The sequence below is a fragment of the Calonectris borealis genome, chromosome 19, assembly GCF_964195595.1.
Source record: "Calonectris borealis chromosome 19, bCalBor7.hap1.2, whole genome shotgun sequence".
NCBI classification, from domain to species: Eukaryota; Metazoa; Chordata; class Aves; order Procellariiformes; family Procellariidae; genus Calonectris; species Calonectris borealis.
In genome coordinates this window covers 12,496,607-12,515,697 of record NC_134330.1, presented here as the reverse complement: position 1 = coordinate 12,515,697, position 19,091 = coordinate 12,496,607, and the positions used below count along the sequence as shown (strand labels likewise).

At 46.2% G+C, this 19,091-nt stretch overlaps 1 protein-coding gene across 5 annotated transcripts in view; it reads right to left on the bottom strand.

Annotated features, from left to right (window-relative positions):
* Window positions 1-19,091, bottom strand: part of MTMR4 (myotubularin related protein 4) — a 56,987-nt gene that overhangs the window by 7,262 nt on the left and 30,634 nt on the right. For 3 of the 5 annotated variants that reach the window (XM_075169048.1, XM_075169049.1, XM_075169052.1), the window contains 7 exons: window positions 17,849-17,938; window positions 15,265-15,381; window positions 14,515-14,597; window positions 14,121-14,287; window positions 12,605-12,701; window positions 5,975-6,088; window positions 21-217 (listed from right to left, as the gene is read on the bottom strand). In XM_075169048.1, the coding sequence (XP_075025149.1) occupies window positions 21-217; window positions 5,975-6,088; window positions 12,605-12,701; window positions 14,121-14,287; window positions 14,515-14,597; window positions 15,265-15,381; window positions 17,849-17,938 (865 nt within the window). Of the gene's footprint in view, window positions 1-20; window positions 218-5,974; window positions 6,089-12,604; window positions 12,702-13,675; window positions 14,070-14,120; window positions 14,288-14,514; window positions 14,598-15,264; window positions 15,382-17,848; window positions 17,939-19,091 lie in introns of those variants that run through there. The other 2 variants (XM_075169050.1, XM_075169051.1) reach the window with 2 other exon arrangements.

The following is a 19,091-nucleotide window of genomic DNA, read 5'->3' as shown; positions in this document are numbered from 1 at the left end:
AAGGGAGCGAGCTGTCTCACCGAAGTCGGCATCGCAGGCTTCGCTGCCGTCGCTGCTCCCGTTGTGCGGCATGCCACCAGATACCTTTACTCCAGGGTTCAAGGCACAGGCTTTGGCAATAGATGTCACAAGATACTCGTCGTCAGCATTTCGCCAGCCCCACCAGCTGATTTCAGGCTGGCTGCAGCGTGCAATCACCGCCCCATTGCGCACATGTCTGCAAAGGAAGCGAGAGCCTAATGAAGCCCCCTGGAAAGGTGAGGAACAACCCCAGCAAACTGCACCTGTGCAACCCTCCTCGCTGCTTTATCTACGGCATTTACTCTTGCATTCAAGCAGTGAAACAGGGCAGGGCATTTCAAATAACCATTATTCATAACAAAATCAGTGACACGGAGGCTGTCACTCGCATCGCAGCGGTGAGGAACAGAAGATGGCTGTGAGGAGCACAGGAGCGGCTGTTGGAGCTGGAACAGCTGGCAAAACAAGATTGCAGACGAGCAGGTTGCTGCAGTGCTTGCAGTGACCGGGAGCAGCCGGTGCCAGTGGACGGTGGCAGCTCCGGGGTCAGCTGCAGCTCACAGGGCCTCACCTCGAGGATCGAGGTCTGTGCCCTGGGACTCGACTACCACAGAAACGAATGGAGGTTTCTGCAGCAAGGGGGAAACTGCCAGTTGTTCTAGCCGTTCCTCTACTAAACTATCTTTATATTTTTATTTACAATAATATCTATATTATTATCTATAAATACATAATATATAAATTATTGTATATAGATATGTAAATATTTATATATTAAACCAGAGAGGAGAACTTTAAATAATTATGGTTGTACTTTGGGAAAGTAATAGTTATTTATTTTAATACTGTTCTGTTCTCCCATTCTCTTTCTTTTTTTTCCTCCCTTAAAGTACATACCGATTGTTAAACCATTTCATTTACCACTTGTAAGTTAGAAAGATTAGCTCACTCAGCATCAGACTGGTTAGTTTCTGGGTGGAGGCCTGAGCTGATGTTTATTAACAACCCCTAAAATGTGAACCCTACCCTGGCTGTTGCTTATTGATGCCTAGCAGAAGGCCTGAAGTAGGAAGAAGTAGTCAAGTCATTCACAAATGGCCTAGAAAGGGAATGGACCATTAGGTGACCGAGTTGCTGGTGATACAGAATTATGCAGGAGAGTCTATGGCTGTCTGGAAAAGTTTACAAAGGTTCTCGTGATACTGGGTGATAAAAATAGAGTATGAAATTTAGTATTAATAAATGAAAAGTATTTACAGATGATCAAAACATAACTCCAGCTATTGACATGGAGCAGTTTGGTACAAATCAGCAGCCAAATCTCAAAGAGTTTGAAGTCACTGTGGAGCTCTCAAAAAGCCTCAGCTCAACGCTCAAGAGAAGCAACAAGGTTAAGAATGTGCTAGCAGTTATTCGGAAAAGAGTAAGACAGAAAATATTATGGCGTCACATCTTACACATCTTCAAAATGACACAAATTTCTCACTAATGTAGTACTCAGACTTCCAGAGAAGGGTGGCAAGGACAATCAGTGGTATAGAAGAGCTTTGCTATAGGGACAACTTAAGTAGGAAATAACTCCCTACCATGGCAGAACAACAAGAATGGATGAGAGCATAAAAGCTCACGAATGATATAAAAAAGTGAGTTTGGAAGATTAGTCTTATTTCCCCCAATACAAATACAAATGAGCACTGGAATGGTCATACCATAAGTTTAAGAAAAACAAGTATTTTTTGGACAGCAAACATAACAGACGGTGGACTCACTGGCACAGTGCAATGTGGAAGTATAAATTGGTTCCAAAATACATTAAATTCATGGAAGGTGGGCCTACCAAGTGACCGAGAAGCAAAGTCACATATTCTCCTGAATATCCATTGTAGGAAATCTAACTGGCTGCTCCACAGATGCACCAGGGCAGAACACCTGCATACCTGTCCCACTTGTTACACTTCCCTGAGACGCTGCTCCCGGTGCCTGGCCCTTCCTGGAGACAGGATAATAAACCGGACAGCCCCACACCTCAGTTCTCCACAACAACAGTGCTTGCCCCTCCCTATCCCACCACCCCTCATGCAGCACCTCTCTGAAGATGAGCTGGAGTAAGAACAAAGATGTAGATAAAGCACTTGACAACCCACATCCAAGTATTTTTTTTTTGTAGGTCAACACCTCTGAAAAAGTTGCATTGGTGGCAAAGTAGGGGACATAACGCTCTAGATCCTAAAGCGCGCTAGCACGAGCCTCAACCCATCACCCAAAGGCTGTTTAGCTGCCAGTGAGGGCTATTAGAAGCACTCTTGAAGGTATCTCTTTTTCTCGTGCTCCCTGTGAGGGGCTCTGCTGTTCCACAGAGGATGACAGTGCCTGTTCAATGTTATTTGCTGTAAGGCAGCACACCAAGAAAACGTGTCGAGGCTTTGAACTCCCTCTGACAGTGGTGCACAGTATCTCACCAGTAGCTACTGCAGTTTGCAGGAATGGTTTTTCTTCTCAAAGACAAGTCCCCTTATTCTCCTGAGGCAACTTACCAATAAATGCAGAAAATGTATTATCGTTAATGACATCTCAAATAATACTGATGAAGATTTAAACCGAAGACTTCCACGAGTTCAGCTAAGTCAAAATACTGCAAGGTCCTTTTTCTTTCAGTGCCCTCCTTGCTGCTGTTCTGTTTTGCAAGGTGACTTACAGAGCAGTCACTCCCAGGAGGTCTATTCCTGTCTTCAGGATCACTCAAGGATGGTTAATACAGACAGCAGCAAAGGCTTTGTTTATACTAGTAAATGAAACAGAGCCAAGGTGTGGACTTCAGCGCCAGCCTGTGATCATCCAAGCTTGTTTGTTAGCACACCCACAGTTTTTGGCCTGTGCCAATCAGCACTTTCCCAGACAGCGCCTGAGCACGTTTTTGGGAAATGCAGGTGCTGTGCCAGGGACTGCTCCCAAGAGGCTGTTTGGATGCGATGGCACTGTTTTGGGATGCAGAGGGTAGAAAAAAAGTTTAGCTGTGTAGGCCACTTGAAGACAGAGATAGCCTGCTTAATGCAATACTACAAACATTGCCAAAGAGTCATATTAAATTTAGAAAACTCAGCACTGCAACAAATGCTGGGCAGAGGTTGGCCCTGAGGTAGCCAGTTTCAAGAGACATAGTGACACGCCAATAAACACAAGGAAATATGGCCAGCATCGGTGAGTATGAAGTCATCAGCAAGCAGAAAGTGCAGTAGGTGCCAGCAGACGAACAAAAACCACAACTGAGCTTGCAATGAGCTTCCCAGGTCAGGGGAGCACCCGTAGCTTGACTCTGCGTCCTCCTGCAAGTCTCCTCAGCACGAGCGTATGTAGCATTTCAGGTCTTTTCTTACTGGGGATTTTTATGGAGGTTTTCCTCAAAGAAAAAAGCTCCTTTCCTGAAACTGGAATGGCAGAAGGTGTCATAGTGTTTTGACTTATGTGGACAAAATTATTCTTTAGGGATCCTCAGTTTAGTTTTAATGACTCGAGACCCTTTCAGAATCCAAAGCTGGAGTATGAGGTGCCTTCATAGTTTATCAGTTGAGGCTAGAGCATGTCTGATACTGTTAGTATATGCCATTTAACCCATACAATCATCCAGAAAGCATCAAGTAATATCTCTCAAGTCCCCTCTCTGTTATTTTCTGGCCATAAGAGCGCTCATCCACCATGCAAAGTCAAGCAGCTTAGCTTAAAACACAAGGAAGAGCTGAGAGAGGGTTTACAAAGCTGTCACCTAAAGGTTCCCAACTGAGATGCATGCATGCGAGCGCTTTTATTTCCTGAGTCTCTGGGTGGGTTAAACTCCTGGCTCACTCCAGCGTGGTCTGAAAGCCTGAGGCTAGGTGCTCAGCCATGGGGCTGGAGCAATGTCCACTGTTTGCCCACAGCTTCCCTGACTGCAGCATGAACATGGGCAAGGGTGATGCTGGGCGTCTGTGAGGAGCTCTCTTGCTAACGTAGTCCCAAGGTCTTCTGAAGGTGGCTCTGTAGACAGAGCGTAATAACAAGGAGCGGCTGGCATACAATGCCCGTCTACCTCTGTAGTCAGCTAAATAATTAATTGCATCCTTTGCGTTGTTTTAGAAGTGAATTGTGCCTGGAGGCTCCTGCATCTCTACTGTGTATCTCCACTGAGAACTCGGAGATGGAGACCTGAATTTCTGCTTAGCTTAACAGCTAAATTACACTTTTTTAAAGAAAACTGATAATGTGGTACCTTCGGTGTTATGTTTTACAGATCTGACTGTGACCCAATGAATTCAGCCTTGTTCTCCAAAAGCTCTGAAGCCTACCAAACAGTCCTATGGTTACCAAGCCCCTGGGATGCACACACCTGAGCCCACTCTCTCCTGAACTACGAGCGATGAGGAGGAGCCAAGTGTGAGGCTTTTCATTTCTTCCCTTCCCCTTCCATACAGCACAAGGCACTCCAGAAACAGCCGTGGCCCTCACGGACCCCCCTGGCCAAAGGACTTCAATCTTGAGGGCAAAGGCGAAAGAGTGCATGAAAATGAAATACATATGGGCAAGCACTTGTCCCATCTTGTAACATCACTTGTCAGCATCTTCTAATCTGATCCCAAGCTGCAAAGGGTTGCAGCTCAGCTTGTAAATTACTGGGTACCATTACAGCAATATTACAAAGCAAGGAACAAAATAATTGTTAGAGTAGCAAAAAGACACGGCTTTGCCCTCGGGTGGGGAGGCACACTGGGACAGTCTCCCGCGCCAGGCCATTTTTAGCAAAAGTAATCACAAATACAATTAACTTCTTAGCTGAGTTGGCTACAAAGGGGGAAAGGCTCCATATGATAAGGAGCACTCATTATCACTCTGCTGTAGAATTTAGTTCTTCTAGAAGTAATACACTGTGTTTTGTCACCATCTAACAGCAAAACCCTGTAACATGAAGATGTAGAATTAAGGGACGCGTAAATTCACTGGTTTTGTTTCCTGGCTTTTGTACTTCCCAGGGTTGTCCTTTGTTGTGCAGCTCTGATATTTTCAAAGCTTTTTATATTTGGATTTAGTAATTGCTAACACAGAGTCTAAGGCTAGAAACCATAATGTACGTTAAAACATGCACACAGACTGGGTGCACCTATTCAACCAGTCTCCTGTTAGTTTCAAACATGTCAGTCTCTTAGCAGACATTTTTGATGAGAAACCACCCCCCTGCCCTGAACAGCTCTGCTTTATTTGCTGCCTAGCCTCCTGCATCCCCCTGTATAGATTATCTTTGGAAGGCTGACCAGGGAATACAGGTACTTTGTATGTTTACCAGCTATTGAATCAACAAACCTCAGCCACATGCAAAGATTTCATTCTGTTATCTAAATATTGTCAAACTCTCAGAACTCAGTCAAAACAGAAGTGATTTGCACTTGGCTATTAAAAGGTACATCCAGGCCTGAACACCTAGCTGAGAGCAGGGCCATACAGCAGGCTTATTCTGGCCAAGACTTCTTTTCAAAGTAGCAGTCAGGCAAGTACCAATCTGTGAAAAAGTTTTGAAACTCAAAGAAGGAGAACCTTAATTCAACACAGCGTTCTTGCTGCATCTCCCATAGGAGGAAAGTCACCCACATCTTCAGATCTAACCGAAAGCAGGGAAGCAGCAACAGTTACTGAAGGTTGTTTCTCCCTTCTGAAGAACACCAAGCGTTACCCTCGCAGACTGAGTGCCCAGAGAAGCTGGTGTGCGCGCTGGGAGGAGGAGGAGTCCTGAGAGCGGCATGTTTTCAGGTGGGACGCAAAAGGAATACGCAGCGTGAGGACCAAGATGCAGCTATTGCTGCCATGCCTTGCTCCACAGCCCCGTACGCATGCTCTGCTAGCCCGGCTTCACAGCACCCTGCACAAGGCTACGAGGAAAAGGGCAGCTGTCGTGGGTTGGGGGAGGGCACTGCTTTGGTTTTGTGTTTACCTGTACACCACCACAGGAATCCTTTTCCATGACCTAAACGAAGCCACGTTCTCTAGCTCCTTATCAGTGATCCAGACAGGGACCAGCAGCTTCTGGGGATAACTGGAACAAAGCCTGGAAAAAGAAAGCACGAAGGCAAGATGAGGACTCAGCAATCAAAAATCTGCACCAGAGAAGCTGTGCAGAGAGAGGTCAGGAGCAGCTCACATCTCCCCACATTCAGCATGCAGGACTTTGGCTCTTCCTCTTCATATCTGTCTTGGTACAGTCTCAACGTGGGAAAAGTGACCCAAAAAATGCTGTTAGGAATGAGCTGAGAGAAGACAACCTCCTTTCACCTCAGGCCTCACCTCCAGGCCCATACTAAGTACCCCAGTATTCCCAAGGATGCCTTTGGAACATCCTCTGGATTTAAGAATTCATGAGGGTTTAGGGGAACAGTCACTAATTTATATGGGGTTTTGGTTTTCTTGCAGTACTTGCAAACCCAGAAACACACACAGCTTCTGGTAAATGATGATCTGCCACTTTCTGCCTTGCAGAAGACAGGTCACCGCTGGTAAGTTTTACGCATTTCTCTGCAAGGAAGACGTAACTCTGCCCAGAAAGATGGCAATGGTGATTTGGTGTATGCTATAATAAAATGACATGAAGGAGATCTACAAGAATATCTTGTTTGGTGGGGTGCCAGAAATCAGATTCCTCACACACATCTGAACACATGCCAGCAGTGAGAGGAATGTGATGGGCAAGCCCCTACCAATCTGGTCCCCTGGGGAAGAAACTCACAGCGTGCACAGCTAATAGCAGGGGGCACCCAACTCTTCAGCGAGCAGAGCTGCAGTACCAGAGGAGCCCCACGTCTGAACGAGCCTCAAGTGCGAAGCAGTTCGGCTGAAATGGAAATTCAGTTGGGAAGGGTGGAGGAGATGAGAAGAGGCAACAGGACTGCAAATGCTAAAGTCCCAAGAAAAATGTTAAAAACCCAACTGCGAGTACATTATCAGCAGGGCAAGAGGGCAGTCAAGGGAAAGAGGGGGACAGCCAAACAGAGTGCTGGGCAGAAGGGGAGAGAGCAATACAAGTAGAATGAAGCACACGTGAAAATCCAGGAGTGCGGGGCTTCCTGGTTACTGCAGCTACTGTCCTGCCCCTGCCGCTCCCAGCATACGGCTGCACACAGGGCAGGCAGGTCAGGTCGCAGGCTTCAGAGACAAAGCACTGCCTGGATGCTGGACCAGCTGAGCTCCAGCAGCCCAGGCAGACAAAGCCGTACATGGCAAGGAACATCAAAGAGCAGCTCTAGCTCTAGGCTATAACCCACATCATTTAGGAGGAATGTTTCAGGGCAGATGGGAAGCAAACTGAGGGGGGTGAAACTATACAGCTGGTAAGCCCCAGAGGGTGGCCTGGTGTTCCCTTGAGTCCAGGCTACCCCAGCTGATGGCAAAGGGCACAATACAGGCACAATATAGTGTTATTTAGTTTGTGATGCTAGCGAGGAACTGCCTGTCACGTTAGAAGATGGCACTTCACACGGTGTCTAGACAGCTTCTCAGAAAGCCCCAGGCAGAAAGCAAGGTTGGTCTATGGGATAAAACAACAGGGTGAGGAAGAGGAATCCAGGAAGCAAAATTAAAGCTGACAGGTACGAAGCTGAAGACCAGGATGTCTGTGGTAGGATGTCTAGGCTTGGACATCTCTGAAATGCCTCAGATTCTACGTATAACGTTGGTCAGGAAATCAGAGAAGCATTGAAGTGTGACTGAGAATAAAGGTATGCGGAAGAGGGTTAGCACCTATTAAGATCTGGAGGAACTTTTGGAATAGCTGAGTCTGTACAAGAATGGGCTTCATCGAAATGAAAACAGAATTGGTTCCCTGGCACTTCAAGATGAAACGTTACAGGAGATGTCTTAAACTAAAAATTGGGGAGAGTCACTACAGGAGAGGTTCAGGAGCATATCTTCTAACAGTTAAGTCACTAAAACTCTATAGCCTTAGGAAAACAATAAAACAGAATTCAATAAAATTCAGGTAGGAAACAGGACAGCCTCAAGAAGTTAAGCCAAATTTAAGCAGGTGCATAAAAACAGGTTATGAGGTCAAGACAAACAGACCTGTGCTTCTAGGCTAGAATTCCAAAAAATACAGTAGAGGAACTGAAAATCCAGGATAAATGAGTATGTTGGCTTAACAGTATCTTATAAACTTGATACAAGGAAGATTATTAGTGGTACCCTAAATTTCAGAGTACAAGCTTTGTAGGAAGACCAGAGCTAGTGAACAAAGCGTGGTATGTTCCAGGAAAATGTGAGGGTAGAAGTGTGAGGCTAACAGTTACCAGCATCAACAAGCAATGCAGAATGTGCATGGACTCAAATCCCAAGCCTAAAGAGAAACAGGATAGCGTTGAGGCTACACTACCAATGACTGGACCGACAGTAACGACATCCACAAGAGGCTGGAAGAGATTCATAAAGGCTGCGAGGGCAGAAATTGCCATGGGAGACTTGTGTTGCTTCCACATAAAATGCATAAGCATCACGATAATGCATGAGACAAAGGCGACATTTTTAGTTGGGATCACCTGCTTCTTGGTGCTACCAGCCAAATAATACAAAAGTATGTAACTCTTCCTTTGGTCCTAAGCTGCTCCAAAATAGAATAACTAAAAAAATCACTTTGTTACAATATTCATCATGCAGTAGAATTCAACAATACTTTAGAGGGGACAAACCTCCCACAACAGTAACAACCAGTTTCAGAAAGGGGCGGATGGGAGCTTTGCAGATGATGTGATGGTTATTTAAACATGCTATTCAATGGTAATATAAAGTGCATCAAAAAGATCAGAAAGAGCTGGCAGAGTTAAAGAGAACAAAAGAAGGATTTTAGAAATAAAAGGACATTTTTCAAAGAGGGGAGATGTTTCCAAAGGACGTGAGAGGAGGAAAGTGTGCACCTGAATTAAAAAACAGTAACAATGAGACTCGTCATGCAGTTTTTGAGAAATGACCTGTTAAGATTAAAACTCTGAAGACCTTTTTCAAACATCTCGGAGGTATCAGCCTGCTACCGAAGTTGAAGGTCTGATAGATCAGCAAGATCACACCAGAAAATCAAAACTATTTGCGTTGGTGTTCAGCAGAAGAGCCCACAGAGATGTTGCCAGACCTAACCCTGCTTTACAAGGGACAACGCACAAGAAGAGATTAATGCAGAAACTTCTGCAGGGGAAGTTTTAGAACGATCTGCTAGGAACGAGGAGTAACTAATCACCAGGACCAGATAATGCTCAACATTTCTCCAGCAACCCAGATGCGCGCCAGGTGAATGATTAACCAAGATGTGTAAGCTATTGCTTACATTGGCTTGGGTGCCAGAGGAATGAAAGGTGGCAAACACGATATCAATTTTGTAAAAAGGTCTCTGGGGCGAACGTGGGAAACCGCTGGAGTCTGACTTCTGTACAAAGCAACTGACTGTCACAGTTGGTGCAAGGGTAAATACGGTGCACTTGGGAAGAGTCAACACGGCTTTTGTGGAGGGAGGTCGTATGTAGAGCTTGCTGGAAACATCACTGAACAAGCAGATACAGCTCCTGTGGCTGATGGTTGATTTGCATTTTCAGAATTTTTTTTTTAAATTTGCATGTGGTTTTTTTCAACAGGTGACTCACCAAAGACTTGAAGGGAGCTCCTCTTATGAAACAGTAACTCTTGAAAAGATATGAAGTAGTACAGAACTTCAATGGTCATTTTTCACAGCAAAGGGAGTCCTAAGGGGAACCGTGCTTGTCCCTGCGTTGTGCAATATGCTCACGTCTCACGTGGAAGAGAGACCAACAGCAAAGCAGCGTGGGTCACGGAGGAGTGGCCCGAAACATCCCCGGGACCACGCTGAGCCAGAACACAGGATGAGACATTTTTGAAACCGTGAGGTTTGATCCCAGAAAAAGGTGGCTGTAACACCACAAATGCATAAATCGGCACAAGCCACACCTAGAGATAAGGACCAACGAAGCATCTTCTTGCCACAAAGGTAACAGCCAGTCCAGTGAGAGGGATCTTCCTTCGCAGAATGCAAGAACATACGCTTTATTGCTAACGGTCCTTGTAGACTTATTGTCTATACGTTCATATGACAAATACAAGCAAGAACACTAATTATCACTTTTCTAATAAAAGCGAAGGATAGTATTAGAATTTGTAGAGAACTGTAACAAAATAAGACAAAATATGAATTAAGAGCACTCACAGAAACAAGTAGGAAACATCAGCTGTCTGAACCAGTAACACAGAACTCCAGACGGCTTTTTCCTCATAAAGTCAAAAATAAATAAAAGCACAATTGTGGAAGGATCAAAGCTGGAAACAAGCATCAGCACTGAAGGAAAGGTGAATGTTTTTTTCCTTTTTGAAAGAACCGAACCCAGCAGCATTAAGGCTGATATGAAACAACTCCTATCTCGGACAGCATGGGTGCACCAGATGGGGAATGCCAGAATGTGTCCATTTCTCTGGGTATACAGATCACTGAAGATGTGAGAGCCACAGAGAGATCATGTAATAATTTTATCATCATTGCACGCTGAAATAGTATACTTTTATCAGGACTGAAGGAGTGGTTATTATATGCTTGTATTGCTCTAATTTTATGATGGCTGTCGCCAGGAAGAAGATAATAGTTTCCAGATAAGGACATCTCAGAAAGACTTGAAAGACAACGAACAAAGCCATTACCTTGGAGTATCCTGTCTCTAACAACACTGTTTTGCCAATGCTGGGAAATAAAAGATAAAAGGACTATAAACGGTTAAAAAGTAACCCGATTCCTGTGAATAGAGGCAGGTGGTAATGATCAAAAGCCAAGGCAGGATTTAAAGACACACTCCCCGAAGCAGCAAGAGAGAACTGGTTTCTGAGTTGCACAAGCAAATTACACCACCTTTAAGATCTCAGGATGTCTGCAGGAAGCTGCGACCTGCCAGGATCCCCAGGTAAGAACTCAGCAGATGGAGGAAGGCAAAACCAGGCCTGCATCCAGCTTGCTGAGGTTTGTTTCAAGTTTTTTCTTCGCTGGTTTGGTTGAAAATAAAACATCTGTCTTCAGAGAAGTTGGCTAATTGCTTTGTATTACTGGCCAGGAAGTGAAGCACAGATGGTCAATGTAAGTTGAACTTCCTGAAATAGTCAGAGGGAACCACATCCCAAAATCTAGCAGCAGGAGAAAGCCTGACTGCTCCCACAGACACACAGAGACTCTACCTAGGGCAGGGACCTACAGATTGCGCACTCCAAAACTGAGCAGTTCAGGCAAAATATTTTTTATTTTACATCCTTGGAGAAACTGTGTAAATGCCATCAAAGTAATGTTAACAGTCCAAAAGCAACGATGCGGTCAGTATGGCCAAGTAGAAACTGTAAATCAAACCCCAAAACTAGTGCTTGCTGCCTGGATTCCTGAGGAAGAGAGAACAGGCAGCAAACTGCAAAACTCCACCGGGATTTCCCCAGGCCAGCGTGCCTGTCGCTTCTCATGGTCTCCACAAGAAACCGGTGACCTGGACTGTCCGATATACAGGTGATGGAGAGGCCTTTACTGGCTGAGACAGAGAAGAGACTGAAGGATACCAGTTTTTTCAAGAAAAGGATTATAAGGAATGCAGAAATGAATACATCTATCAAAACTTAATAAAATCCTGTTGGCTTAATGCCACCTGCTGCAAAGAATGCAGAAGCGCTTCTCCAAGAGCTCCTGTGCTCTTCTCCAGAAGAAGATGGGCTGGAATCACTGACGTGCAGGTGGGAAAGATCTCCTAGAGATCTCCACTCCAACCGCCCACTCACAGGGGACCACCTCCAACACTAGATCATCTGAGACTTGAAACGCTCTAATGATGGAGAACCCCCACCTCCCTGGGGATCTGCCCCAGCACAGCACCACATTCCTGGCGAATGATTTTTTTTCCTCCCATGTCCAGTCTGAACCTCCCAAGCTGCACCTTGTGGCCGTTGCCTCTTGTTCAGTTATCTGCCACTGTCAGAAGAATTTCACTCCATCACCTTTGTAACTGCACTTCCAGCAGCTGTAGGCTGCCAGCAGATCACCCTTTAGCCTCTTCTGCACCAGACTGAGCAAGCCTCGCTCATTCCCCAGACTTCCGAGCATCCTGAAAGCCCTCCACTGGCTTGCCCCCAGTTTCTCAACAGAGCTGAACAGCTGCCCGACTTTATGAAAACTTTGTATTTTTCATTTCAGACAGTGTGAGCATTTTAGAGAGAACGACTGACCAGAAAGGCAACCCTTCGACTTGACTCCAAGTTCCTCCAAGACTCCAGAATATCTTCAAGGATAAATTATTGCCACCACATTATAAACTACCTGAGTTAGCATCTACAATTACTGCTAGCTCTTATGTTTGGGCTGTATTCCTTCTTCAATTCCACGATGTGAAAGGCAGAAAGAAAGGGGATCTGGCTCATATGATGATCTGCCTGAGGGTTATCAAGGCCAGGAAGGAGGATTAGGTGGAGTCTGACTCATCCACTGCTCTGCACGGGGATTGCAAAGGGAAGAAGGTAAGGAAAGAGGAGAGTGGGGAGAGCCTGGTGGTGAAACACTCACTTGTAATTGTTGTTGATGTCAGAGACGCGCCAGACGTTCTGCAAGTCAAAGCCCATCCTTACCAGCTCCATCTCAAATCGGTATCTCACATGGTCTCCTGGAAAAGCAGCACACAGGGTATTTACTGACAGCTAAGCAGAACTGATGAAATCTAAACATGTCAGTGGCAGCTCCATAGCAGCTATCATAGGCTGGAGAGAAACTCTTGGACAACTGGATGGCAGGGATCTTGCTTCAGAAGCCAAAAAGCTTTGTCCCTCACTAGGGTTCCTCTGCTTATTTTGTCAAGTCAGATCACCTCTCAGTCTCAGGGCACAGAGCGGCATGGAAATAGCCTTCCCACATCAACGTGGAGCGTGGGGGGTTAATTTAATCCACTTTTGCCCTTCTGACAGAGATGTCTTCCAAAGTGGATGTCAGGAACCCCATGGCAGAGGAGTACTGAGCACCCACCCGTGGCAGTTCCTTCTTCCAGACTGCTCTCTCAGAGGCTGACTCAAGGTTTGCTCTCTTATGTTTTAGCCTCGCCTTACAAATCCTGGATGTCTTTGTTGCTCGAGTGGCAAATGTTGTTAATAAATAAATACTGCAAAGCTCTTCACTTCATTCATATCCTGCAGCAACAACCTCCACAGGTAAGTTTATTTATACTAGAGGATAGTCTCTCCAAAGGAGAGACAGCAAATATCTCCTAATTGCTGGTGTTCGGGACAGGGTAAGAACACGTAGTTTACCTTTTCTCTACCGGCTTCTTTTTGGTATCTCTTTCAGCTATACTATTCAACCCCATCCCTCCATCCCTGTGTATGGACATTTCATTCAGGCTACTGCTTCTCTCCTCTAATACCAGCACATTTTTAAGTCTAAAGCCAGGTTTGTCACTCATTTTAATCCCCTTTTACTCATACTGAAGCTGTTTAAAGACAAAGCAACTGCAAGTGAACTTTGTGTTCCCACAGAAGGGAAACTCTGGATCCACACGAGGGCACCATCACAGCTCTGCTTTTCTCTTTACGGATTCAAACATTTTATCTGTGCCTGTGTAAGAATGAGCCAGACATCTCCACAGACCTGATCACCGGAATGTCGTGGCATTTCTAGGTGTTGGAGAAGAGATGCAGATGGACTCATGTTAATTATGCTGCCTCAAAGCTGATGATGTTTACCATCCAGGGACAAGATTGCTTGAGCTCTCTATCATCATGATGAGAGTACTGAAGTTTGGGATGTTTTCTTCATTCACAAGGAGAAAGGGAGAGGCAGCTTATGTGTTGCTGGCTCTGAATGCTCCTTTTTGTGCTTATTACTGTTATTCCTTTTACTGTGCTTGTTATCCAGCTGCATCTGGACATCAGCTGGATCTATAGGCCAGGTATGGGAAGCAAGATGAACTTGGGCTGTGGCTACAGCAGAACATAAGACACAGCCAGACATCAGTTTATGAACCATGAATGTTCAAATTGCATTGCTGTGCTTCTGGACAGAAGAGCAGGAAGGGGACAGGCCAGGAGCTTACCTGGACGGCAGAGATGTGCATGTTGATCCTCCTCATCAACACAGACTCCTAAGCACCACGCATGGTAGGCAAACGCAAAGAGATCCTCAGGCTTAGCAGGGCGGGCAATGGCTCGAGTTAGCCTCTTTAGCCACTCCTGGCACTGCTTAAAGGTGGAAAAATGGCACCTGCGAACCCAAATGCAAATCATCCTCAGTGGGTATGTTCATCCAGCTGAGACGCACAGACAGAGAGCTCTGCTCCACTTAACCAGGAAAAGGAATAAAGCCCCAAGTCTTAGAAAAACCAAGTAACCTTGGCCATCAGCAGTTCGATTCCAATTCACGTTCACACCAGAGCTGATCACAGCAACTGGCCTGCAGTGCCACCTACAATACAGCAATAAAACGGTTACCTGATCACTTTGGAGTCCTTGCAGACGATGTGAAGCTGGAACATATCCCGACACTCCACACTTTCCATCATCCTCAAAGGCACCTGCGAGGGACAGATGTAGGGCATGACAAGACACATCATGTAACATAGCAGACATAGCAGCCTTGCCTGTAGGCCCATCACATCATGGCTCTATCAAAAATCATGAGCTTCTAGTTCAAACTACAAACCCACTCCGAGGTTTATGAAGCTTCATGACCCAGCGTAGAGCCTCCTTCAACAATTACTATTCCAGTTTCTATTCTGTCCCTGGGCAGTCTCCCACCTGGGGCCAGTTACTGACTAAATCGCATCCAGACAAGCACAGGTAACTGAGCCAAACAAAAGCTGCAATAAAAGGTGGCAAGTCAAGACAGCGAGAGAAAGCCTCAGGCTCCCGCTGTCTGACTCTCGGTTGCTGGTCTCCAGGTAGGAGAAGTCTCATTAAAACTGGCCTGCAAGAGACCTTAACAGTCTTAAAACCGTCAAATTTAATGCTTGAATTTAAAAAGAACAGTGAGGGAAAGACCTAATTATTATCCATCTACACACCAAAATGCATCAGCAAAAGAGCAACTGCGCGACCAGTATTAACAAGAGACAGCATCAGGCTTGGCACACTTCAAGAGGCACAGCTCCCGTGCCACAGACCACAAAAACGGCTTATGCCCCCCGAAATACTGCGAGAGATTGTGGTTCAGGCAGCAGGAACAGGGAGATCCAGACTTACATTGATCACAGAATCCTTGAATTTGATATGAAGCCGGTAGTTGGAGATGGCAATCACAGCATCGTTGGCATGGCCAAGATACTCCACTCCCTCGCCCTGCAACACAGTGAATGGGACCTGGAAGGGAGACATCACTAATTCAAGACACATGCAGAGTACTTTGCGCACATAAATGCCAAGAGCCACTCTTCCTACTGCCTCCGCAGTGCATCTCCTGCGGGAAATCATTCACAGCAACGCGCTCTTCATGCACGGAGAGCAGGCAACAGCACGAAACAGCACTGGTACCCACCCAGCCCCACGTGATGGATCTTCTTCTGAGGATGCCTCAGGAGCCGCTGAGTGCCTCCTGATGGATAATTACTTGCAGAGGAGAGGTGGGGCCACAATCGCTACGTAAACCAACTGTGGGCATCTGGCAGCGAGGATGTTGCACGGGGGCAGAAGGCTTTACGGTCCTTGCTTTTCGGAGAGGGTAAATGCAGCCCTGGCGCAAGTGGCATGACAAAGGACACAACCTCAGGCACAGCTGAGACATGAGTTGGGGAGTGCTCTGCACGGCTCCAGGCAGAGCCCGATACAATCGGAGTCCTCTGCCCCAAGGCACAGTGTCACATACGTGATCCTGCTGCATCATTTAAATGAAGGGGGCTCTTAGCAGCAGAGCAGACTCACTGGTACCAATCCAGGTAAGTAGATGAATCAAAGTTCTGCCCAATTTCTGCTGACAAGGCTGCGAGGGAATCTCTATGTACAGTTATTTGTACAACTGAGGAAACTGATGAAGTTACCAGTATTAGAAATTTTTTTTAAAAAATCCAGACGATCAAGAGTTTTTCTGGTTTTGCCTATCAGCCTGGACATGCCATAGCTATTTTTAAAACAGGGAATCCTGGCAGATGGCCAAGTTTGACTTTTCTTTTCTTGCATTTAAAAAAAAAAAAAAAAGGTAGGCCAGTGTAAAATTCAAGTAGCCTCCTCATTGTTCCCTGAATGGCACCTACACCAGGTCATGTTGGTAACTAATTATGCAAAAATGTCATGAAGATTTATCATTTCAGGCAGAGCCCTTTACTTGCCAGACAGGGCATCTGATGAAACAATTCATTACACTGTAATTAGTACAAGTCAGACCACCTTGTCTTTATTTCTAAGCTGTTCCTATGGCTTGGGTATATGCTGCCTAAAAATTGAATTTCCTGGATTTCAGACCTCATGTGCAAGTGACAATTGTACTAACAACTTCTTCCTTCTTAAGTTACTTGTACAAAAATAACAACCTTAGACTGGCACCTGTCTGAAAACTCTTTAAAAATGTTAATTATTTGACATTAAGAGAATATACTCTCTTTATTTCTGCAGTTTATTTAGGCACACTTGCCAGAGCTGTTTTTAGTTGGCATGTGTTTCTTCTGCTTACGTGGCTCTTTCACACAGCAACAGAAGGGAGACAGAAAACGGGATGGTAAAACTGCAAGAACTGACAGAGGGAAATCCTGGAATAAACCGACAGGTGCCTGAATACAGCCTGTTATCAAGCTGATGGCGTCCTTTCAGACTTCACTTTACATTAAAAGAATAACAATTTACTCCCAAATTACCCTTTGGGAGGGGTGAACTTTACAGTCCTCCATGCAGAAGACCAAAGCAGATTCTGCTCTTCTCCAGGTAGTCTCAGCTTAGAGTTGTCCCGTGGCTTCACCTCCCAAAGGCCGCAGACCTGCAGCCTTGACCCCGTGCACCTCCTAGCCCACCTTTGCTCCTTCCAGTCAATCCTCCCGCTGCCACATTTCAGCCCTTGCTTTTATCGGCACCGTTTACCAAGATGATGCCAATCACAGAGCAAACTCAAATACCGCAGCAGCAGTGAGAACATACAATGTGAGCCTGGCTCCAGCCATAGGAGGAAGATGATGAGCACCGGGACAAGGTGGCAGCGGACTATGTTAAAGGAAGCAACAAACACCAGGAGGCTTTGGCTCCCACCGTTCAGAATACCGCCCTTGCTGCACAGCAGCAGCAGTACCCGGGTCTCTTTCAAGGGCCTTTTGCAGCAGGAGGCTGGCACCATACGGAGGTTTCTCTTTCCAACAGCTCTGCAGCAGGAAAATGCCAGGAGCAACGTGTATTAGGGCCAGATCTGCCATTGCAAGTGCACGCTATGGCTACGCAGAGCACAGCCTAGCCCTGATATTCGACCTGTCCCAGAAAGTGTCTACCTGCTGCAGAGAGCTACGCAGGCAGTGTCACAATTTCTCACTGTCAGCACAGACGGAGGACAGGGAATACCCAGGACGGCTCTGTATTGCATCATGCTCCAGCCGTATTTCCAAGCAGCAGATGCGATGCTGTACAGATCACAACGTCTTGGCAGGGCTGGGAAGGCAGGGCCAGGGTGTACAGAACTGCCGTCAGCAGCCTCCACGCACGCGGAAGGACCCGCCGGTCCGAATGTGACCTACAGCACCAGCCAGCCCGCGGCCTCCGGAACACGTCCTGGGCTGGGGAACTGCTCTCAGGTTTCACACTACCAGAGTCGAGCCTGCCGCATCCCAAAGCTGTTTCGCTTTTCTTACTTCCTTACCTGCAATGACTCTTCCTCCTTTACAAGCTCTTTCGGGGGGAACAAGTCCTTGGCCTGGATATACTCCAAACTGGGAGGGCCTTCCTCACCCTGCATTGCAAACAAAACACATATTGAGACAGGCCCCAGCTCACGTTATGAAAAGCCAAAAATCAAAGCTGCTGGATACTCTTGGCACCCCAATACCTTGGGGATCTCCTGGACCTGTGCATGGAAGCGCCTGTTCTGCCTCCGGACCATACTCTCTGCATTGCAGGACCCCAGCAGTTCCTCTGGCTGTTGCAGAATACCCACAGCACAGTGAAAAACTGAAGCAGGTCTCCAAGTCCCATCTCTTCCAACCGTGTGGTATTTGGAAAGCCAAACAGATACACCTTGACCACGCACAGGATCTTGAACTGATGTGATAATAATTTGTCACATCAAATGTTACCCCATTACCTTCACTATGGCACCACAGCAGAAACACCGTAACACAGAGGGTTTCCATCTACAGTCCAGCTTCGACCTACTCTTCCTCCTCTTACGTTCCTAAGGACTGATTTCTTCTGGGAGTTTTCATTTTCACCCTTAGCCCAAAGAAATCTGGGAAGAGCCTGAAGCTGTGAGGAGAATACGCAGTATGAAACGTAACCCTGTAACACCTGCATCTAAGTGCACCCAATTGACAACACACCTTACTGACTGGTGACAGCACCCAGTGGGGCATTCATCCTCAGGGCAGCTGAACGTGTAACCTGCTCAGACACCCTGGGAAGCCCACGGAGGCCTCAGAGAAGTGGTCTGAGAGGACACACGGAGCCTGGACATGCCATCCTTGGGAAAGTGGAGAGAGTGTCTCAGTTCAGGACCTGTGAATCTTCAGTCAATCATGAAATCTCGGTCCCAATTTTCACCAACCCTCAGCCCGCACTCTGTCAAACCACCGGCTTGCTGAATGAGCAGCACTCAGACACTCAGCTGAGGATACTCGCTGCTGGGAGCCCAGGACGTTGTTAATTCCACATATGTTTGGTGTGGGAATGTTTTCTTCAGAATGCCTCCTGCTCTCTAACTATAGCTCCTCTAGGCTCCAGCATTTATTAGGAAATACTCTGATCTGTAAGCATTAAATAATGTTTTAAAATGAAATATCTTTTTGGGTAAGTCACCCAAGCCAGAACCCCAAATTTCAATCTGAAGAAATGAGAACCCAACCCTTTTGGCTCAGTTATATTTAAAACGATGCTGAATCCCCTTATGT